We start from the raw sequence: 24,296 nt of genomic DNA, 5'->3' as shown, positions 1-24,296 counted from the left end.
TGTACTCACTGGTATGTTTTTGAAGTGGTGAACCAAGTTTGCCGTTTCCATCTTGTTCCCTAGCAGGAACAATCTTCTTGCAGATTTCCCAAAGTACTACGCTTTGTTATAGGCTGTTAAGCTAGTTCTCTTTTTAGGTACTAAATCTTCATGGGAGGCCTTACAGGCAGCTTTGCTCACAGACATACCTAGTCTCGTCTCCTTAGTGCACACAACTACTAAGGTAAATGCATAATGTTGCTATAGCAATGATATCATGATATGACATTTTAATATCATGTAAACATTTATACTTGTATTATTGGGCAATATGACACGGCACAGCTCTAGTAGGGATACAATAGGTGGACATGGTGGGCGACTGGGTCGTCTCAGAGTCTTAGTCCCAGAGTAGTGAATGTTTGTCTTTTTTTCGGCAACAAGAGAGCTACAACAACTTATTCCTTTTAGACTGGTCTTGTTGACCAAATGTTTTTTTTTTTCCATAACTCTAGGTGAACTAAGCAGCAAGTGTAAAAAACTGAAGAAAAAAAAAAGTGGTGACAAAATAGCTTTGCAGTAAAAATTAAATAATTTGATCTCAATTGTCTTATCAAGAACAGTATTCTCACTGTTTTCTGATAAATCAGTTCAGTGTGTGGTTTCTGAATGTGCCAACACATGTGGTTGCTTTACAGAGAGGAAGCAGATCGATAACAAACCTTGTGGCATCTTTTTGTGTCATACTGGGTTAAAATGTGTAGTGCAATGCAGGTATCAAGAACGCTGACATATCATGCCTGCTGGTTGCAGTGCGTCATACCAGAGTCAAATTATGAGTGTCAAGCAACCTGCCAATTACTGCATCTAGCAAATTGGGACCTTACCAAATAGACAGAGCACACTCTGAAAATGCTTAATATTTCAACAAAATTATAGTTAACACCAGTTCATAACTGCACGTTCATACCACCAGCAGTAGGATGGAGACTACAAGGATCAAGCTTGTGAACTTTGGGCTCTTTTTTTAAAGTTCAACACCTAAAATAAGCAAGATAAGTCACAGCAGCAAAAACTATGGTGGTACTGTTGAAAAATACATGACATCAATCTCACCTGTTAAGCCTCAGCCCAAATAACCAAAAACAACTTTTCAATATAACTCTTTTTAACAGTTGGAAGACTGTGCAAGAAATAGTTCTTTATGGATGCAGACTAATAACATAACCTGTTAATCAGGACAGCATAGAAATTTAGGAGATTTTAAGCAGCAATTCTTCAGGAGTTCACGGGAGTAAAAAGACAATTGAGTGGCGAGATATGAGGTGCTACTGCAATGAGCCAAGCAGGATTTTGGCAAGTGCTGATATAGATTTTTAAGGAGGAAAAATAGCTTTTATATCTCTATAAAGAGCAGTAAATCTACCAGCGCTACACTGAATGGTGCAAGAGCAATTTTACTCAGTAACTGGGCTATATCTTATACCCCATCTTAGGCAATTCGGCATAAAACAATAGCTTGTACAGTCACTGTGACATGCTGATGCAAAAACTAATGGTTGATGACATGTAATATAGAAAGTACAGTCACTGTGACATGCTGATGCAAAAACTAATGGTTGATGACATGTAATATAGAAAGTATGGATATAAAGGGACAAAGAAATTAAACTGGCACAGCCTATAGTTAGCTGTAATTTACCATGTGTTCTGGAATTTATGACTATGTAATAATTTATTTTTGTTTTATTCATCTTATCCTCCACATTGTCTTTTCCTATACTTTTGATATGTACATACTACTTTTTTCCCCTTCAGTTTATGTTGGTCTTGGAGGATCTACCTTGCTTGTATCTTTACACTGCCCTTTCCTTCCTTGTCTACAGTACTGTGCCTGCAGTGACATTTGTTGTAAATGTTGCATCCTACTGTTCACCGATTCAGACTATTTCGATTCGTCCTTGCCAAAACAAACGTCTCAGCAGTTCTCAAAGCCTATACCTTCATCTTTTTTGTCATAATGCTTCCTCTTTTTGCTATTACACTTAGTTTAGTTACTGTTTCAGTCTGTGTTTCACACCATACGACTTTCTGCTCACTCCACATCCTGCCTATGATTTAACTCTTACCATCTCTCAACACAAAAAAAAGTCTCGTCCTCTCCCTCTTTCCCCTTGCCCCATATGTGACTCACTCATTTTCCCAGTATCTAACTCCCTCTATCACACGCTCCCTAAGACTTAGGTCCTTAAAAGGAAGTAACCCTGTACTGCTTATAGCTGCATTGGTGTTAACCCTTTCCCATCACCACAGCCATCAGGTTTTCCAATGCCTCTAACGTCTTTAAGCTCAAATTGACTATTTTTCTTGTGTTTATTACTTCAATCTGTCACAAAATGTGATATTAAAGTAATATTGTCAAAACATTCTCACTAATACAATTTCCTGTATTACCCATGTTTGTGGGAACTTCTGGATAGTTTTTGACCACTAAAAATCAAATGCACTCCAAAGTGAACTTGTAGCAAATAACCAGAAAACCAAAAAAATGTGCCCTGCCACTTCCTAGTTAGACTCACACAGGGAGCAAAATGTTTTCTTTGTGTCAAGTAGAAGGTACATTCTGGCTTTTTAAAATGTGCTACTTTCCAAAGTCAACTTGTAGCTGGCTGTAATATAACAAACCTGTCATCCTTTGTTTTTGGTGAGAAAGATAACTCAAAGAGTCATCTATGGAGTGGAAAGCTAAACACATCCCTTAGGAGATGGTTTACTGTGTAACCCAAAAAGCACACAATTCACACAGAGAAAAAAAATAAATTGGCCGCACAGCTTACATGTGAGGTGGCTGAAAAGATCGACAACACAGCTAAAAATGTAATGTTTATTTTGATTACTCAGTTATCTGAAGTCTGACTTAAGTATATACTCCAAGTTATCACAAAAGTCTCACTAAAATTTCAAAGTTTGTAAGCAGCAGCAATGGCAGCACAGACACAGGCGTACGAAGGCTTTTGCAAATGATATTCAAGCACCACAAGAAAGTGCTTATTTAAGGTCTTTGGAAATCCCCCATGCCCCTGGTAGTGTTAATACTATGCAATTCCCAAGTATTTACACAGGGTAGCAGTTAGTGCAGCAAAAGAAGCACCACTCTTTTACAAACATCATGAGTGTGCTATCTTTTTCAATTATTGGACATCACATAGCATCAATGAAAACAAAAAACAAACAAACAAACAAACAAACAGGCACAGACAAACTATGCCACATGACACCAAGACTAATCAGCGTCAAGTGTCACTTTAATCCAGCAGGAGCTACTTGATGCAATCCTGACCATTCTGAGTAAACTAAGAGAGGTTACAGTTCACTGATGATTGTCTACTCAATAAAATACATATTACTGACTCATAACCTAGTAGTTATGACTTGATTATGGGAGTGACCAAGCTAAATGACTACACTGTAGTTTGTTTTCCCAGACTTCTTCTCTCAGGGGGGCAATACACTCTCTCTAATGACCAATATGCTGCCTACTCCCAAAAAGAAATTCTTAGAAACACCACATTCATGAAGACAGCTAATAGTTACTGGTGACCACTGATGACAGCTTTATGCTGATGTCAAAGCTGATGCACAGTACTTGTGCCAGTATCAAGGAATTTGTGTAATCTTGCACAAGAAAAAGGATGATAAAAGATGGTTAATATTACAAAAAACAGGGGAAGACCACAGGAACAGTTTAAATTCCTGCAGAAATGGCGCTGAAGGATTCACCTGTGTTTTGGAGGAATTAGGACTACGGGATTATGAGGTTAACACGATGCTTCTAACACAATTCAGCCGAGTGTGGCTGAGTATTGGCAGTGATAGCAGCCCAAAACAAACTGCCAGCTTGTCAGAGACAAGTAACAGCCAAGATATGAACACGAGTATAATTGCAACAATTAAATTTCCATTAAAAAAAACGTTTAAAGACCAAAAAAGGTTTGGTTTGTAAGTAGTGTTTAGTACGTTAATGTTAGCAGAATCTGCGATATAACTGACAGTTTGCTGGATTATAAATCTGCACAAGTTGGGCATTATTATCAGTCACCGGTGAAAACTGACGCTGCAGAACGTATATGACAGCAATCCCCCTTCTGACTTTATCTGGTACTAAATTTATGAACCTAGCTGGTGTAGTTTTTCTGCAACATTTATCATCTGTAAATAGCAGGAAATAATTTATAGTCCTTAGCCTCAGGCGCCTGTGTCATGACCAACCTCGATTCCCTTTTTGGTGACTCTGATGTCGTGCAGAGAACTCCCAGATTATGGTCCTGCAGTTTTCTGTGCTTCTGCTTTTCCATTTTTTGTGAGCAAGACTTTAGTTGAAAGAGATGCACACAGACCTCTCCTACATTGAGTTTTTCTTCACTCAAGTTGCTGTATTAAAGACTGAAATGTTTATGGAATAAAACTTAACAGTCTGAATGAAAACTGTGACGTGTCAGACTAGAGATTCACCAGTAATGAAAATAATCTGAGCTTTGGCAAGTACATTAACAGGAACTAAGGTTAGTTTGCAGACTACAGGCATCATAACCTTCTACAAAGTGAGAATGTAGTGTGAATTTATGTACAGGGTGCCATAAATAATATCCCCAACATAGAGACACAATTTATATTTTTTTTGTTGTTGTTGCTTAGTTAATTTTAGTAAAGTGTATATAGACGCGTTTTCGTAACCGCATGTAGGGCGAAGCATCTTTAATTATGTCATCATGTGAAGTGTACAGGTGCTACACAAGCGCATTACAAAGCATCCGATTTAAAAGTAAATAACACACACAATTTAGCACAGCAACATACCTTGCCATTATGAATACTGTTACTTTGATAAAGATTTATGTATCCCATGTCAGAAAAGGGCTCAAGGGATGACACATCCTTCATATGACAAAGGCAACCAAAGCAAAAAACATGAATAGCTATAATGAATCATGTGCCATCTGGCCAATATCAATATTAGTACCAATATTACTCCTCACACCAGACAGTGGTATTACAGCCAATGACTGGTTACTGCTCAGGATGGTATTTTGTACTCTTATTTATGTACTCTCAGGACCCGAAGGATCTTGCACATTTGCAAATGTGAAAACGTGCATTCCCAGTGCACCAATGTTCATACATTGAATGGTAAAGGCTACTTTGGGGGTACAAAGCAGATCTATATAATATTAGGGAGTTGGTGTTGTTACTGTGGCTAACTGATGTAAGATTACTTGTACCCATGATAATGCTGCATGCATTTATTTTAATCTGCAGGATGACAAAGAATGTCATTAACGCCCAAGTTAAAAAAAAAATAAAAATATATGACCTTCAACAGTACTGTGTGGTGGTACAACTATGAACTGCAGAACGGTCAGCCTGCACAGCCTAGAGCGTAACACATTCTGATCAAAGCACTGAAGTATAACATAAACAAAGCCAATGTGGTTTCCCATTACATGACCATTTACAGTCACAAAAGTGGGTCAAAATTCCAAATTCTCAAGCTTATGTTTACAGTTAAATGTCAAATGGTAGTGAATTTAATTACCTAACTCATGGGTACCACTTGTTATGCCACTGAAACAGCCAAGCGTGTTTAACCTGGTCCTTCAGTCAAGTCAACAAATCCAACCCAGTACACATAATTAGTTTGTGTTACTATGGAAATGAAGGAAGTCTATAAGATTTAGAAAGATAAATTTACAACAAACAGCAAAAGCAAACAAGTGACAGGTTGCACTCATCCTCCTTTTGTTTTTAATTAATCACTCTTATTTTCTTTGATTCTCACTTGCAGCTTCAATTCTTACTGACTGCCAAAGAACAGAGCAGCTACTCTTTTAAGAAGAAAAACAGTAATAGGGTTATACAAACCCACATTATCAGAAGTGCAACGCAAGGACAGGGATATGAAAGTCAGTCATATCAAGGATATGCAAATATATTGCTACAGATACTTGTTATGGAAGTGAGGGCTGTGAACTACCTGTGACCTCCCAACTTTCTTTATCTGATTCACAATTATGTGAGACCGCTCCCTTTCAGTGTCATGTCCAGCAGCAATTGGCTGAGAGTATTTTCAAGGACAGTGGTTTCTATGGTAACAATAGCTGCAACAGTTTAGAGCGCCATGTTAAAGGCAATCTACATGTCTTGAAGCGAACCATTTCATTTTTATTTTAAAGGTAGTTATTTAGACCCCCTATTGTCAGGTAAGTGGTGAAAACTACTGGTGGGTTTTGGGATTCACCATTTATCATTATCAACTGTTAGCAAATAAAACAAATTTCTTTCACCAAGTATAGTCCATTCACATGGTTTTGTTAAAAGCAACCTGCCATTTCCTCCTACAAGGTGGTTGTGTTTTCAATCATGTTTGTCTGTAAACTAAAAACATCCCAAAATTCTAGGTGCGGGGGGGAAAAAAAACAACAAAAAACAAAACTGGCTTTGAAATTAATGCTTACCTTTAAAGTGGCGACACTGATCCATCATCATCAAATGAGAAACAAGGCAAACTGCTGGATTTTTTCCTTAATAGAATTTTTTTAAGCTAGAGAACAGAGTACATTTGTACATTTCGGTAGAAATACAGACAGTTGATCTGTAGGTCCAAGGTAAATGAGTAAAGAACCAGCGAGTGTTACAAGTTGCTACTGTTATAGCTGCTCAGCATAGCTGTTTATCTATCCACTTACATTAACTAATTATGGTAGTCTAAATCAATGAGCATCATATGTTAATGTTTAAACTTTTCTTTATGCAGCAAGTGAGAAACTCCAGTCTGCGTGTTTCTCTCTCAACAGGGCCACACATTATGCAATATGGAAGGTGGATCAGGAGGCCTGTTCTGCTGCCTAGCAGTGACGCCAAATAGTCGATAGACTATGGAGCAACTTGTCCAACCCTGAAGACCATTTTATTTCTTTTATTACTGTGCTAGTAAGTATTTTAATTCCAGATGTTGCATTCATAAATGATCTATAACAGGCTTACATCTTGTTTTAAAATGAACACTGGAAGTCCAGAAGGAATAGCTCTAGTATTGATGTAAACTACCACCATTCCCTACAACCCTTCCCTCCACACTAACCTATAGTGTTGGTTGGTATGGAAGGAAGGATTTTTGGAAGGCCGAGGTTTGAGGAACATGAAGGACTCCAATTTGCTATAACCTATATACTTCAGGTTCATCTCTCCTTTTACAAATCAAAGGAGTTTAGAAATTTAAAAAAAAAAAAATCCCCAATGACTTTTGCCTAACACAAAAAAAAAATAAAAAAATAAAAAAATGGCTAGTTTCATATGTAACAAATTACACAAACAAGCATTAGTGCTTGTCTACATAAAGCTTTCTCCTTGTGCATTCAATAAAATCCCATGAAATATAAAGTTCCAGGATGCCCAGTCTGAATTTTGTTGTGATTGTTTTTATTTGAACAACAAATTTATACAAATACCTGCTGCCTAGTGGCTCCAATATTAAAATGTTATTTGATGAGTTAAAGAAAACAAAAACCCTGCAAGGTTAATTTTTACCTCCTCAGCAACACTTGATGGAGGCCACTGTGCCACTGATTATTTAGGTTGATTATAACAAATCTCCTTTAAGCAGTTATGCAACAAAATATTGTATTATAGAATACTTCTGAACAGTATTTACATCCTGTCAGCTAAAGAGGCTGAAAGAGCAGATAAAGTAAAACTTTAAAGATATTTGGCTGATATTAACCACAGCTTTCTCGCTCATTCAGTCTCCTCTTCTCATTCATGCTTTCCTTCTTTCTCAATACCTCGAACCCTTGTTAATTCTCTTTCTTACTGTGCCAAAGATGGTTCTGCTAAACCGCCCTAATAACCTCTCTCTCTAAGCCATGTCACCTAATGAGATTGGGCAAGTACATCAAGACAAACACACGCAGGCCAAGGGAGACAGGGGATCGTGAGAATGACACAGTAGGTTCCAGTGGAAACAGAACGGCAAGCTGACAGACCGATTGAGAGAACAAAGGGAGCACATGACTGTTGACATAAAATCCAAATTCAAATGTTTAAAGAGTGTATATATCAATTTCAACATGATGATGTCATCTTTGTCCTATTTTTAATTAAAATATAGGATTTACATGATTTGCAAAATATGAATCATAAATTTCCTTTTACACAATGTCCTACTTATTTAAGAACCAAGGTTAAAATGATGTGTTCTGTCATGGCTAACACATAGGTAAACAACCTGCCAATGGCGGACATTAAATACTAAGTTACTATGATATCTTTTATTTTTTTTAATAAATGCACGTATTTTTGGTAGAAATTAAAAAAAATAAACTGATAACCGACCAGGTTTCAGGTTCGTCAGTTCATTCTTATCTCACATCGCTAGGTTGTGAAACAGAACTAAAACAACAACTGTTGGTCACAGGCTTATCTGAGTTTACTGCATTGAACAGGCAGCTGACTTCATACTAAATGAATTATTCAAAATGTGTATATACATACTCAGACAACCAAGTTTCCCTTCAGCATTCACCTTTGAACCTTATGTGAACACAATTTTTCCTCTACACCAGGGGTGTCAATCATAAGGCCCAGTGGCCAGAATCAGCCTGGTAAAAACTCTAATCCGGCCCACTGGAAAGCTTAGGGAAATGGCTATTCATACTTCAAAAGTAATTTTGTAAGAGATAAAGAATTAAATGACGGAAAAATTCCTTTTTTATCACCATCCACTATAGGAATTTCTGTTCAAAACTTTTCAATTTTGTAATTACAGGAGTCTGGGCTACCAGGATTTTCTTTCTGTAATTGTACATATTTAATTTGTGCTGACAGCTTTCTTCCATTTGCTGCATCAGCATTTCTTTATCATGTAGAAAATCTGAGATGTACTTTTGCACTTTTTTCTGATCTTAAGATATCTCAAGGATTAAATATGTAGTTAAACTTCCATCCATTGTCAGGAAGGGGGACTTGCACTGATGCAGCCCACTTAAAACTGAAGTGATGTAAAATGAGTTTGACAATCCTGCTCTGTACTATATGCGCTATAATTTCCATTTATAGATGTTTTCTATATGAATATATGAGAGCAGCATGAGCTAAGAGAGAATAATCAACAATGGCTGCTCCATGAAAAGGAAAAGCACTTGTTCACACAGGAAGCATGTTTGCAGACAATTCAATAGTGGCTAAGAGTGCTCAAAAATGACAAAACAATATAAGACATATGGATCTGATACATTTCTGTGACGATACATCTTTGGTATAAATCAGGAATCAGAGTGCCATGAAAATGTGTGGAAAAAAGCAAAAAAAAAAAAAGCATTGGTTTACTTCTTAGTAAGGACCGGGATTCCCAAATTCCAGCCTGGAGCTATGGCCCTCTGAGACAAATGTGGCGCCAGTAACAACCCTAAACGCTGGAGGAATGAGTCCCACATCCTTTAGTTGTATTTGTTTCTTTTTATAATTTCAATTCAGGTCTTTGTCATCCTCCTTAACTTTGTTGCTATCCCATGCCCTCATCTGTTCACTCCCCTCTGTAGTTCCCCCGCTTTTCTCCCAGGAGAAACATCAATAAATGAGCATGTTTCTGATACCTAGAATATTGGTTTAGTGTTAGTTTTATTGCCTTTATTTGGCCAGTGAATTGAAACTAAAACTCTTGCTTTGTGGATTGTCCAAATTGGGGGAAAAACAACTGGTTAAAACATTTTCTACAAAAAACATTGATGCTTCTCAGCTCTTTTACTTCCTGCTCTCTTTCTTCTTACTTTAATTTGCACATCTTCATATACAGTGCGTATAGTAGGATAAATACAGCATGTTTTGTTAGAACACTGGGGTAAGCTAAATAACTTTGAGCCTTTAACTTTTTCAAAAAAAAGACTATAGTTTTATTTTTCAAGAAAGAGTGAAACCAAATCAAACTAAAGTACAGACCTGATCATTTCCACTGATGGGAAGTCTGGCTTATACCACATTATCTATTGCATATGACAATCAAAGGTGAGACATAACACATAATGAACTGAATTCACAAAACATCACAACTTCTTCTAATGCACCAAAGAGATCAACATGATGACATGACAGTAGTCTGCACTGGTCAACCTGACCCTTTTGCACGACTGGGACAGAGACAGTCTCCTGAGAGGGTTCCAGCCTGGATTTAATGTACACCAAGAAGGCTGGCATCATACTCAGATCTGTTGTCCAGAAATATGTAATCTAGATGCCTCTGATGGCGGTAATAAATCTACATATATGTGTCACTGAAGGCTTTAACTGGACTGGCGAGGCAGGGTTCAGACAGCATTATGATTCACAAGAATAGTGTGCTAGAAACACGGGATGCATATTAACTTCAAACAGGAGCAGCAGAAGATAAAATGCAATCTCTCTCTTTAAGCCAGTCATCCCTCACCACTTCCTTATTTTGTTGCAGGGACTAAGATGGCTAGAGGATAGAGAACAAGGAAGTACAAAGGTTCAAATGATGTCTACTAGCAAATACATGCAAGCCAAGTTGTCTCATAGCCTGCTGTACCAATAACCGATGACAATCCCTTAAATGGACAACGGAGATTAGGACAGCTACATAAATGTCTCCTGAAATCTCATTTCCACATAAAGTGTTTGAGACTTGAAGAGTGACTAAAGAACTGACACTATAGCCATCTCAAACTATTTTAGTGTATTGTTATTTTAAAAAGATATAGATCCAGAAAATGATGTAAAGACAAATACTTCAAAAAGTCAGAAATATACAGAAATATACAAACAGGACAATAGAATTAAGAAAATTTGTTGGTTTCCATATACATTTTTTTTAATTCAAAGAGATGTGAAGAAACAGGGTGAAGAAAGGTAGAGAGATAAGGCTACAAAGACATTCAAACAAAGAGACACCAAGATAAAAAAAAAAATTTAAAAAGCTGATAACGAAGTTTAAGCAGATTTAAAAAAAACAAAAAAACAAAAACAAAACACCACACACACACAATCTGAAGAAATCAAAGGAATAACACAACAAAGAGACAAATTTAGAGTTCTACAGTCTGATCAACAGGCAGACAAAAATTACATACATACATACATGCATACTACTCCCCTGGTGCTAAAAAGGAAAAGAAAACGCAGAGTGCACGAAAGAGATTATGACCTTAGCCATGTTTAAAGACTCCACCCCCCATTAGACTGGCATGCTTTAACCACGAATCATTTAGCAGCAGTACAAAGTTATTTAGCATAAGCAAAACAGTTACATTACTAGTTAATTTATAATATATGATACAATACTGAAAAAAAATTTCTTAAATGCTTTTTCTCAGCTTTACATACATAAACTTGTTATTGACATCAGCACAAAAAGTGGGCTTAAAAATTAGGTGCTTAAAGACGTATTTGACCATAAACGTGGTTCAAATTCCAGTATCGTGAATTTGGAACATCACATCTTCTGTTATGTACTCTACACGGTATTTAAAATAGATGGATAATGATCTCTGGTATTAATGATTAGTCAATCCAGGCAATTTTTAGCTTATTTTCCAATTAATGCAGAAAATGAATATCATTATTAAATGGTAAATGGTAAATGGCCTGTATTTATATAGCGCCTTACTAGTCCCTAAGGACCCCAAAGCGCTTTACATATCCAGTCATCCACCCATTCACACACACATTCACACACTGGTGATGGCAAGCTACATTGTAGCCACAGCCACCCTGGGGTGCACTGACAGAGGCGAGGCTGCCGGACACTGGCGCCACCGGGCCCTCTGACCACCACCAGTAGGCATGTATTGTAATTGTGTCTGCTGACGCACAACTTTGCCACTACTCCTCAATTTCTTGATTAAAGTGGTGTCACTGTCACACTGAAACTGCTGTGTGTAGGAAGGGCATGGAGAAGAGCAAAGGTGAGACAGACCCAGACAGATTTTATGACTTAATAATTGGTAATATCACGTATTGTCACCAACTGGGATAGGCAAAATTTTTCATAGTTGTATCTGAAGACTTTTCAGCTAGTACAGCCTACTCCTTCTTAATGCCATAAGTGTGGTATTACTCCCCTCTGAATATCCTATTACCAGCACTCCATTATCTTACAGCTGGTTCAGTTTATGTGTTTGGGCTACCGAGTTTAGATTCAGTCAGGTTCAGTCTATGGAGGTAGCCAATCCTACGAGGGTCACACAAACACCATGCTGGTAATTTGATAATTACTCGCCCTGAACATGAACAAAAACCCTGTTTTCATCTGGACAGAAGGCTAAAAAAAAGGCATTTTCAAAACTTGTCTTTTTTGCATATGATAAAAATAAGACAAGAGTAAAGACAGCAACTGCATTAGTGAACTATCAGCCAGGCAGAGTAGTATGAGCCGTCTGGGGGCTTTTCTACTTAACACCATCAGACTGCCAGTCCAACTGGTCTCCATAGTAGGCTGGATGAGATTTGCCTGCAGGCTAAAAGCACCCTGGACATACACTGCTGTCTACTAATCAGGTCACCTGTTGCACAACACTAAACTGAGACTAGTCACAAGCACGCAAACCTACAAATATAAAATTGTGCACACTTACAGTGACAAAAGTCATTTGAGTGTACATGTACTCCCTCTTCCACTAATCACTGTTACCACTGTGCACAGACACAAAGCTCCTAGACGAAAATGAAAACTGACATCTCAGCTCGTCTTACTGAACCAATTATTAGTGTCTTTAGAGACAAAGCAGTCTGTACTTTCATCCCAAATAAGTGAAACTAAAGCACAAAGCAATATTAAGGGGGGAAAATGGTCCAGTAGCAAATGTATGAATTAGAGAGGGATAGAAAAAAATGAAAACAGTAGCAGGATCACAATTTACATCAAAGAAAACTATAGGAGTCTCTCTGTTTTCTCTTTTAGAAGCAGTTTGTTCTGACAATCATGTTATGAGTTAATTTTATCTACTAAAAAAAAAAAAGCCAAATCAAACTGCTTAAGAGACATAGGAAAAATATGGAGGGAAAAAAAAGAGGGCCATAGAGGGAGAAAGGGAGCAAAGGAAGAGACTGGGGGGAGCAGGGTGTAAACAACACTGAGGTGGTGGTGACAGAGCAAGGGTGGAGACAGAAAGAGGTCACAGGCAGAATTTCATCACATTGTGTGCGGCCATACTCCGAGCTAAATTACGCAGAGCCTTTGACACAAACCAAACATGCAAGAAACACATTTTATCTATTCCACACAGAAACAAACTGTGGTCTGCATTGACAAACACATCCACACATTTGTCAGCTCATATGCCAAACTTGGACTGATAAATTTTGAGCTCTGATGAAGCTTTCGGATTTGGCCAGATGATGAATTCTGGGACTGGGGGACTCTTGTGGCCATGCAAAACTAGAACACAACCACATCTTCAATGCAAATCTACAAGTGCATGACAGTGTTTTTCTATCATGTTGGACAGATATGACAGAAACTAAAACACTTGACACTTGCAACACAAACTCAAAAATATTTTTTTTTTCAATTACTGGTGTTTCAACCATAGAGCTTTAATGTTTCCTGTACATTTTCTTTGGTAGAAGAACTTAAATACATAAATTTCTAACAGTATTTACTCTTAACAGGGCAAACACACTAACTCAAAACATTTACTCTAGGTTTAATCACATCAAAACAAACCTGATGACACACTGTCACGTTTAATTTGCACCTAAGTAAAACAGCAAATGAGTTTGAGATCTGGAAACCTTTTATTGCACTTTATTAAATTGTTGTAAGGCCCTCAATCCTGTTATTTAATGCGTTTCATTTTGATGACATTTAAAGGCTGGTGGACACCCTTCTTAGAAAGATGTCTATGTATCATTAAAAAAAAAATCTAACAGACCTTATCTCTTAATCTAATGGTGTGTTTAACAGCAACAGAAGATTTGCAGTCCGAAATGGATACCAACCATCTGGGAAAATTTGCACTTACTGTTGCAAGAGAGCTGGTGCGATGAAAAGGAAACACTGATGACGTTATGACTCCTCTCAAGATATCTGTTTTCAAAATACCAGTGCTTATAAATAATCAAAACAACACACGGAGGTAGAATTTTGAAAATATGGACCGATGCTTTTAAGGAAGGAAAAAAAACTTTAAAGTGTTACAGTTAAATCATTACTAGACAAACTGGCTAAGACCTATTAATCTATGGAAAATCTGCACTCTGAAGAGAAAAATCTAAGCTAGCATTCTGTTATGAATCCATGCAGCACAACCATCTAGCTACAAAGCATTTCTACAAAGTTTTGTGCAGCTTAGAATAATTACATAAACCCATTCTCTTCTCCTCCCTCAATTATTTTTTTAATACAGCCTCTGCTTTATCCCTGCTGTCTTTCTTATAAAAACACTTTTAATTAGTTTCTATTATCATCTCTAGGAGTCATCTGTCCCTCCATCCATCTTTGACTAAAAAGCCCTGCTCGTTTCAGTCAGAGGCATCCATTCATCCCCTCCTGTTTCTCTTAGTGAACAAGCACTGCTAAACTGACAGTAGAGGAGGCAAGGAGAGGAAAACCACATATACAAATTAGAAAGATGCCCTTGTGTTGCACCCTTTTTCTCATTATCACTGTATTTCTGAAAATTGAGTAAAATGGACGCATTTGTTCTGGATTCAGCTACTAACCATTAAAGGTAAGTATGATGCAATCCTAATATTCACAGAAGTGAATTTTACTCCTGCCAAATACAAATCTTAAATTCACTACCAGAAACCCAGTTTGGTATCCATGTCACCCATTCAGCAAAAAGAAAGAAGATTATAAAATTGTCAATAAATGACTTCTTAAAAGCTCAGCCTCAATATAAAAAGGGTTACTTAAAAACCTGAATATCACCAAAATATGATGGATGTATAACTAAATCCTCTATTGTTAACCAGCTTAGACCTGTGTGGTGAGCCCTAAGTGGATTCAGGCAGCAGGAGTTACAGAAACAAGACAAGTAAATTACCACAAGACGTCCTGTTTTTAGGGATACGGTGTACCATCCATGGAAATACACAAGCAGCTATCTAGTTCATTTACATGTTAGGCCTTTAGCCAACACACAATGATTTCCTTCAGAGCAAAAGAAAGGTTAAGAGCACACTGGTGAGTCATCGTAAATTAAGTAGCCTATTAAAACAATAGAATTAACGTCTAAAGAATATCCAGATACCACAGATTCATGAAAAAAAAATCAACCAAAACAACACAACTGGAAAAGCACCTTGAACTTCTTTCAATTTTTTCTTGAATTCAGGGCCAGCTAAACAATATTTATATTAGACTGCACAGCTCAATACTATTTCAGCTCAATACTAATTTCACAACAGCCATACTTTATAAAGAGGATAGCAACTCAAAATACCTTACCTGCCAACTCAGCAGTAATACAGTTTAATCACTTGTGCTCTAAATGTGAGAAAAATTACTCCTAGTCTTGAGCAGAAGGCATGCAAGAGAGGACATGCAGCAAGTACCAAATTCAATAAAATGCCCCAAATAACCAATCATAATTCAAGTAAGTAGAAGTATGACATTTGTATTTTACCAGCATAGTTTGCAGACTGTGCTGATAGTTATGCAGAATGTCCCATTTATAGCTAACAGAACCAGGTTTGTATTTCTCACCTAAAAAAATAAGTAATGACGTTCTTGGTTTGTGGATTAAAAATGCTAATTTGGTGTCTTCAGTACTCAAGCAACTGTCTTAGAGCACGTGCTAGTGAACTAACTGAATTAGATCACTCTTTATACCTATAGGCTGCAGCAGTGGTCAGGCAAGAGCACATGATACCTTTCATTATGCAGGCCTGTGTTATTACCATGAGAAATAATGTTCCCTGGGGGAAGTATACACAAGCCTACTGGATAATCTAATGTCATGGAAGTCATGTGTGTGAACTCCAGAATCCAGATTTCTCCCTGGAGCACAACTGTTGCAGCTTCCTTTCCTTTATTATCCCCTAGAATGAGGTGTGATTGCTAATCACAGTGTACTTGGACACATTTTTTTATGTCGTCACCAGGCTGGAATTTGAACGGTTGTGAAAGAATGCCATAACACAACTGCTTACTTTCACAAGTATGCAAAAGGACTCACTGAAACTCAAATACATCTGGCGCGTGTACACCAAAGCGTACGCACGCACACACACACACACAACTCTCTCAGCTGAAGTCACAGCTGTTTTACAGCGGGCAGAACCCATTTTGTATTAGCAGAAAAAGAAAACATAATCCCTGTTCACCATGAGCCAGCTTGTACCAATCTACAAGGCTGGCCAACATTGCTTTCAGGAGAGATTAAAACTGTATATTTAAAACTGTATATTTGGCATAATTGTTAAACCACAAAACTAGAATAGAAGCTAAAAAAAAAAGGAATACTAACAACAGGCCCAAAAAGAATAGATCTCATGAAGCCCAAAATTCACTTTAGTGCTCCGGTACCTGCTGGTGATTTGACAAAAGCTGTGCAGCCAGCTAGGTTGCAGCATTTGGGTTCCAATTACTATTTACAAACAAAAAAGGGGCTTCAGTTTTTATCTCCACATAGTTTCACATATATACATGATAGTTTACAGATGATGCCAGTGAACATACTGGTGTGATCTAGGTCACATTGCTCTCAGGAGCACAGAGGACAGCTGAGTTTGGGAGCAGCTTATATCTTATGCCAGTGTGCCAAACACAAGGGATTGATGCAAAAGAGGCCCAGTATCACTATTGAGGTACAATTTAGAGTTATATATACACACACATTCACTGCTCTGGGAAAACATCATGCCGATTTTGTTATTACAACATTATATGTCGTTACAGGACAGCTTTACCTTGTTACCTTTCGCATCTTGGGCTACTTCAGTTTTCTGGAAGTATAAATTTAATTTAAGAATATGTTAAAGAGCACATTGAATCTACATTTAACAAAGACGGCTCTTTCAGATCCTTAGACATGTAAATAATAAATTATTTCTGATCCTGAAAGTCAGATGATGAGAATGTAGTAGACCCAGATTAGATCATGTCTGCTTTGCCAAGCTGTCTGCTCAGTGGGATTTTCTGAGAGCAAGTGCATGTATGAAAATATGGCAGACGTAACACGCTAAAGAATCTCCCAAGAAGACGGATAAATTCTGACCATATCAGTGACAAGTCTTTGGGCCTCACCTTCACTTGCTCTTTCCCTAACAAAATCAAACAATCACTCATTGTGTCCCATTTCACTCACACAAGCACCTGCACCACAACAGCTGACAATCTCAACAACAAAAAGATCAACCTACGTTCAAAGTCGGAGTCATCATCTTCATCATCCTCTCCATTGGACTCTGTTTGCATCGGCTCCCCGTCAAACATCACTCCTTTTCCCGTCTTGCCGCCTGTGCTGGCCCCATCCTGACTTCTGGTGTCCCGCAAACGGGTAAAGTATTGTACGGCAAAATCCACCAGGTCTGACGGCCTTTGTCGGAGCACCTCCACAGTGTAGCCCTGCAGCAGTTCTGTCAACCCAACCGGTATCTCAATACTCATGGCTGTGTGTGGCTTGATGTACTATCTAAAAGAGAAGAGAATATTTGTCACAACTGATCTTGGTACAGAATCATAATTGTGTTTAAGTGCAGGGCTGTGCTGTTGCCTATTTGCTGATTTACACAGCTGTGGCTTACTATAGACTACTATAAACGTGTGCATGACTTGTGAATGCTAAGTGACTGATGAAACCTATACAAATGAGAAAACTGATTAACTGAGTAGTTTGACAGCTACAGTCATTTATAACCAAGATAGTGTAATGTCATGTGAACTCTGCATGACATTGACAAGTTTATCTTTGGTTCAGCTCAGGAACACACAGTTCCCACAGCTGCACGTAATAGATATGAGCCTTGTGTTTTGTAAAGGGGCGATAAAAGCTGGGTTTCACTACTATTCAGGTTTCGTGTCGTCAGAAGCTGAGCTGTCAATCTGAGTGGGTAGCCGGCAGGAATTAGCTAGCAAAGCGGCTAAAAAGCTCCCACTCATGACAACTAGCTGGTACACGGTGCTGTTCAAGCCACACATCCAACTTGTCTAAACTCCTCTATTTAACTGAGCCTTAGTTAAGACGGAACGAGTGAAGAAAGCGTAGTCGAGATGTGTTTCAAGCACATTTTCACTTTCGAACCATTCAATTAGCTGTCGTGCTAGCTACTAAGCCACCTTCAAGGAAGCCTGTGCAGCTAGCTAACATTTGTAGTATGGCGTACTGGTTGTAGGTGCTAAGCCGCAGAAGAGTAGAAGACTTGATAGCCGCAAGCAGTGCAAGTTGTACAGGTTAAGCCATTTGTCAAGCTAACTTACTGCTGCGAAGTATGAGTCACTTACGTGCGATTCAGTCTCACCGGCTAAACTAGCCAGTCCCCTCCTTCCTGGTGTCTTCCTTGTTCGCTCTTATTTCGCGTCTTCTTTTAGCCAGTCTCTCTGCCAGTGTATGATCCGTATCCCTCCACAGAACACACTTGTCGAACGTAAAGCCAGCAATTTTACGTTACCGTCTCCTAACCTATCTAACCTTTGTGGGGGGGTATTTCCCGTGCAAACCAACTGTATAGGGATGCTGGCTATTAAGTTGATAGGAGGGGAGTTTTAAAAAAAAGGAAAAGAAAGAAAGAAAAAAAAACACTCGACTTCACCGTCGCAGCCAACAGCGTCCACGCACTTTGTGAGGGAGGGACTTGCTGTGGCAATAAGGCAAGAGCTAGCTAGCTAGCAGGCTAACTGGCTGAATTGCTAACTAGCAATTGCTTGTTTTCTTTTGGGAACTGTCGCCACTCTCCGCAAGACACCAAGTCAGCTGCTGCAGCCAGGTGACAGAGCCTAACCTAGTTGTTCGCAACGTTATGCCACGCCGCCGTTAATTACAACGCAAAGTACCCGCGAAAATACTGTTTAAAACGTTACTGTAGTAGCAGCACTGCTAATGACAGCACGAGAACCCAGCAAAATTAAACGAAACACGTTTCCTCCCTCCCGGCGAGGCAATCCACGGCTCTACACGCACGAATGAACCACTGGCTCCGGAAAGCATGAGGAGGCGTGGTTACACAGTGAGCAGAGAGCGTTTGACGTAGAGTGACAGAAAACAGGGCCAATTAAAATAAAAAATTCCAATACAACAGCCAATTACATACAGCTCTTGGATTAGACGCGGTAGAGAAGGCAGAACCATATTTGTACTGTCACAAGAGGACCACACCTACAGAAGTGGCCTTGACAATTTGGTAAAGATGTGTGTGTGTGTAATAATTTAAACATTCTTTATATATGTAGACGCTGCTGAATGTGAATATCTGCCTTTGTCCAGCTGCCAATGAGGTGTCTCTGAGAATTATCATTATAGTTATGAGGACAATGGTCAATTTTGTTTCACTGTAACCCAAGTAACACACATTTTCCTGACAAATTAATTGCTGAAATGGGATGATATCAAATAGTAAACTGTATAAAAAGCTGCAACAAAAAACCTTTCTTGAACGGCCTTAACCTCGTTGGTGTTCACATGCTCTCATCACTTTCTAATTTTCGTCCTTAACCTGGTATCTTTTATCCTTTCCTTCTTTCCAGACTCTCTGGGCTTTCATAGATATGTTCAGATTAGGCAACAGTCTCTGCTATCACCCTCTGAGCCAATACATCAAATCTTCATGTAACCTTCTGAATATCATCTCCTTAAATGCACCAGTCTATATTTACTTCTATTTTCATACACAGAGCTCTACTGAATTAGGGTACTACTGAAGGTTGCTGTTTCCCTTTTCATATTCCTGCCTTTGTTTACTTTGTTTTACTGCAGATCTTCGGGAGTCCACCCCCTGCAGAAATTAACCTGTCATGGTGCAGTGGGGTCACTGAGGGTGGATCTGAAGTATTCTGAGAGTATTGCTCAGGACCATTACAGCCCATGTCGCATCTCTTCTTCCATTTCTATTTCTCAGCTGTCACCAAGGTAAATCCGTTGCCATGGCCACAATGAGCCCGGATTTAATTCCTTGAACCGATTTCTGATTGGCTCAGGTCTTTGTTTCCAACAAACGGGAAAGTCTACCTCCAGGCTCCCCCTGCTGGAAGAATGAACTCCATAAAACAAGTAAAACGTTTATATATAAAAAAATATACCTCCACATTGTCATTGAACAGGTTAGATTGTGGAAAACGATACACTGTGGAAATTAGTTATTGTTAACCCAACTTCCCTATCCCTTATCCTGAGAACTCACCTATGTATAATTTGCATATATAAAATGGCCCAGGGTTAGATTGTGTATTTCCTTACTCTCATTCCCCTTATTGTATCTGTAATATGCAACTGAATTTCCCGGAGGAACCTACCCGAGGGATTAATAAAGTTTCATCTATCTATCTATCTATCTATCTATATCTTATCATGGTGGTATAATATACAGATTTAGAGTGTGGATTCTGGCCATGGTTTTCCTGGAAGTATCATCCTTTGAGAGTTACTGCTAATGTGGTCCTGACAAACTCTAAAAATGTCTCAAGGAGAGCTACTAACCTATTTACTGGGTAAAGAGGAGGAGGAAAAGCAGAGAAAACAGGGAACCAGAAGAAAATTGGACAGCTTTTGTATTTTTCCTTTCCAAACACTTGAGTCTTGGACTTCAGACATACAGCAACTTTGATGGATGAGGAGGAGAGAAGAGTGATGATAGGTCCCATCTGATTTGCTTCCATTGATGTGCTTTGCGTGGCTTATTATGCTTCTAGCAAACTTTGTGTCACCTGTGCATTAAGACAAATAAACTCGAAGAATGTTAAATGACTCTACGGCTGTACTTTACATGGCAAAAATCTTTGAGCAGAAAAAAAATGGTAAAGGAGGAAAGCCAAAACAATTATACATAAGTGATGTTTTCATGTTGCCACTCTAAGAATACAGTTAAATTTATTAAACAAGGTGTTGTGTTTTGTTACCAAAAGGACACTCAAGAAAGGGCTCAAAGATTTTAATGTGAACATTGCCAGCAGAAAAACTCAGAATGATGCAGAATGAAATTCAAAAATATTTCTATCAAGTTTAGTCTCTTCCATTGGATAAATCTGCAATGATCTGCCTGCAGATTGTTCATTCACAAGTCTGAGTATCAAACCAGATCAGAAAGGAGATTTCTAAAGTAGTTAAGACAGACTAACAAATCAAACCTCCCCCAGACTGATTAATCTGAAGCTCCAAACAAAATCCATGTCCAGATGTCTAAAAAACTTGACTCCCAGGGTTGATGCTGAAACACTCCCCAGACTCTGCTCTCCAAATGTTCACTCCACCTGCTGGTAGTCCTTGGAGATGGGCTCAGGGCTGGCTTCCTCCCAAAACAATCAGCTGACTCTTCAGGAATGAATCTAAGGCAGTGAGGTACAGGCAAAGCTAAATAGGACTGGAATTTTAAATGCTAGCAGCAGTGTAGTGCAACAGTCTGGCAGTGAATGATAAGCAGAGCTGGTTTTAAGTACTGTAGATGAGGGTGATGAAGGTAACGAGTGACAGGTGTATCATTAGAGTTTAGGTGGCCATGCCTACTCCTGAGAGGAAGTAAGAAGAGTTATTATGCACATACACACACGCACACGCTGAGGCTAGGGAGAGGTAGACAGAGCAGTAGCAGAGAGACAGAGAGAAAGGTTGGTCAGCACTTGGAAGACAAGACAGCACTTAACACAAGGACCTTAGCTTGTGGAAAAGATGTCAGAGTACATTCATGCTCCAAGACTGAAAAAAACCCTAGAAATCTCACACCAGTCCTCGGTTCATTCATGCTTTGCATGTGTGTGTACCAGTTCCAGTACCACATTCATATAACCAAGCCTGTCTTCAGTGAATTGTATGAGCCAGTACTGCCACCTACTGCCTGATGCGTACTTTTCAGCCTGGCAAACAAATGCTGATTTTTTTTCTCCCAAGGTAAGTCTTTAGTTTTGCTCATGAAACACTACTAAAATCAGGTCGACCAAGCCTACTGACCTGTGTCACACCTCACTTAACCCTGCAATATGTATTACTGTGTAAAAAATCTACTTTCCAAGCTTCATTTCACCTGAAGTAGGAGCTGAATCCAAATGTTTTTTCTTTGTTTACACTCTTTGAGAAATTTGAAAAATTCTCACATGTGATACTCTGTTCTTTTTATGACCTTAATCGTGACCTTAAATGTTAAGGTCATGAGCTACATGTGATTTCAAAATAAAATAATAACAATGAAGATGACTGATAACCTCCCCTCTTTACGCATACCCAGCCACATAACAGAATTGAGACAGCAGTAAGTCCAGCCAGCCAGCCTGTTCAGTTAAACAGTCATTTATTCTGTAAGAGAGTATGGACATTATCAACAGTCTAGTAACAAATAAGTTGCCATTCAGCCATTCAGAAGTATTTCCATTATTACATATTATATACAATTTTGTGCCAGATTTGAAGTAAAATGTCAAATGCTGACACTCAACCTATGATGTGACTATAATGCATCAGTGCGAAGTATGAGAAGTATAGGACGATGTTAAATGAAAGTGTGCACTACGGTCTTTAGAGGTGTAGAAAATGTTTAAAAACTGGCATATTTTTCACATCAACACTGTTAACATAAAGTACATCCAGTACTACATAAACTGAGAAAAAAAATTTAATAAGGAAGACTCAATAAAGTTTTGTCATAAAAAAACAAAACAAATCCTTTTTTTTGTAGGTTGTGGTGTATGGTCTCTAAACACTAACCATTTGATTGATTTGACATTGCAAATGCACGATTACGAAGATGACGTTAGGGTTTGTGTTTACAATTTTGTCCGCAGTGCCAAAATTCCTCAGCTTATCAAGATGTCGAGCTTTTCCTACCAAGAAGGCTACCGTGCCACCCTTAAAAATCAAAATGAAATACTGACACAAACACAGATTAAAGTAAATGTTGGACTCTCTAAGACAGACGACATAACTGTGAGACTTTCTAGAGTTATAATTTTAACCTCACAGCACTTAAATAATGTAGGCGTTCAATACACAGCGGTCAGAATGGAAAAATCTGCATGTTATTTCTGTTGTTTTACAAACCCTCGTATCATTATTATTGTTATTATTATTATGTGATTGATTGAACTTCCTGTTTTTTCTGTTGAGTCCCACTGGGAGCAAAAGAAATAACTTTAAGACAACCCAGCAACACTGTTGCCATATTAGCAAGCCAAATGCATCAATTTTTGTGTTAAATATTGCATTTCTCTAAATGGCTTAGACAAAACAGGTCTTTAAAGAATCTGGGAGGTATTTATGTGCTGTAGCTGAGCCTGTACTGAAAGACTCGGAAACAGTTTTCAACCCCAACCTGCTTAGACCTACGATAAAGACAGAAATTTAGACAGACATCAGTGAAAACAGACAGACAGGAAGACGATAAGCAGAAAGACACAATTACTCCACCAGGAACGGAAACAGACGTGACCACACACACTCACACACACGCACTCAGAAAAGAGTAAACAGAGAAACAGATGCTTCAAGTGCAGAAAACACTCACAGACTCACAAGTGAGCATAAAACCACATTCATTAGCATAATAAGGCACAGACAACAACCAGAATACAATTCAAAAATAAATGTACAAAAGTTATTGTCACAAAAATCTCTTCAATTATATGAAATTAAAAATTTCCCCAAATTGATTAGAGTTGCTTTTTTATCTGCTTGAAAACCTGATAACTGTTTTTTTTTCTTTCAGTAGTTTGCGTGGTGTATAAATTGCAGGTGTTACGTAAATGTTTTGCACTCATGTTTATTTCACCTTAGATAAAGATCAAAATGAGAAAACAACTTCCTGAAAATCTAATTTGATAAAGAAGTACAAGGCAACAAACCTTTAGCAGTAACACCCTTTGGTTGTTAATCATTTTTTTAAAAAATATATATATATATTTTAAAAAGAACAAAAAAAAAAGTCAAATTAAAATCTGGAAGTTTAAACAAAAATCTTTGACAAAGACAGTGTGTGACGTTTTTCAAGACATGAACTTCAGTAGACAGAGTCTTTTCAGAAACACTGCCATATATTTTCTGGGTTGCTTAACTGTACAAACATACAACCGTCAACCAGTTTCCATAACAACAAAAGTGTTATGAAGTCTTGAATAGATGGGAAACTCAATGAGCGATTGGATTGTGTTATAAAAAAAGTGCCTTGTC

At 38.2% G+C, this 24,296-nt stretch overlaps 2 protein-coding genes and 1 long non-coding RNA gene across 4 annotated transcripts in view; 1 reads left to right on the top strand and 2 right to left on the bottom strand.

Annotated features, from left to right (window-relative positions):
- prkar2aa (protein kinase, cAMP-dependent, regulatory, type II, alpha A) overlaps positions 1 to 19,069 on the bottom strand; it is a 46,653-nt gene extending 27,584 nt beyond the window's left edge. The window contains exons 1-2 of one of the 2 annotated variants that reach the window (XM_026153127.2): positions 18,437 to 19,069; positions 17,356 to 17,627 (exon numbers count right to left, since the gene is read on the bottom strand). In XM_026153127.2, coding sequence (XP_026008912.1) covers positions 17,356 to 17,602 — 247 coding nt within the window. In that variant the 5' untranslated portion in view covers positions 17,603 to 17,627; positions 18,437 to 19,069. The remainder of the gene's footprint in view (positions 1 to 17,355; positions 17,628 to 18,436) is intronic. The other variant, XM_080294896.1, reaches the window with a different exon arrangement.
- Positions 19,070 to 19,189: 120 nt separating this feature from the next.
- LOC145422914 (uncharacterized) lies at positions 19,190 to 20,888 on the top strand. Its single transcript, XR_013904087.1, has 2 exons — positions 19,190 to 19,332; positions 19,905 to 20,888. It is a non-coding gene; the product is annotated as an uncharacterized LOC145422914 (long non-coding RNA).
- A 443-nt stretch (positions 20,889 to 21,331) lies between these two features.
- The window catches only part of mgll (monoglyceride lipase), a 45,752-nt gene continuing 42,787 nt past the window's right edge, over positions 21,332 to 24,296 (bottom strand). The window contains exon 8 of the mRNA XM_080294897.1: positions 21,332 to 21,469. The gene's annotated coding sequence lies outside the window, so the exon portion shown is untranslated. The remainder of the gene's footprint in view (positions 21,470 to 24,296) is intronic.

The sequence above is a fragment of the Astatotilapia calliptera genome, chromosome 20 (assembly GCF_964374335.1).
Source record: "Astatotilapia calliptera chromosome 20, fAstCal68.1, whole genome shotgun sequence".
Classification (NCBI taxonomy): Eukaryota; Metazoa; Chordata; class Actinopteri; order Cichliformes; family Cichlidae; genus Astatotilapia; species Astatotilapia calliptera.
The sequence above is the reverse complement of the archived record's forward strand: the minus strand, read 5'-3'. Positions and strand labels throughout refer to the sequence as shown.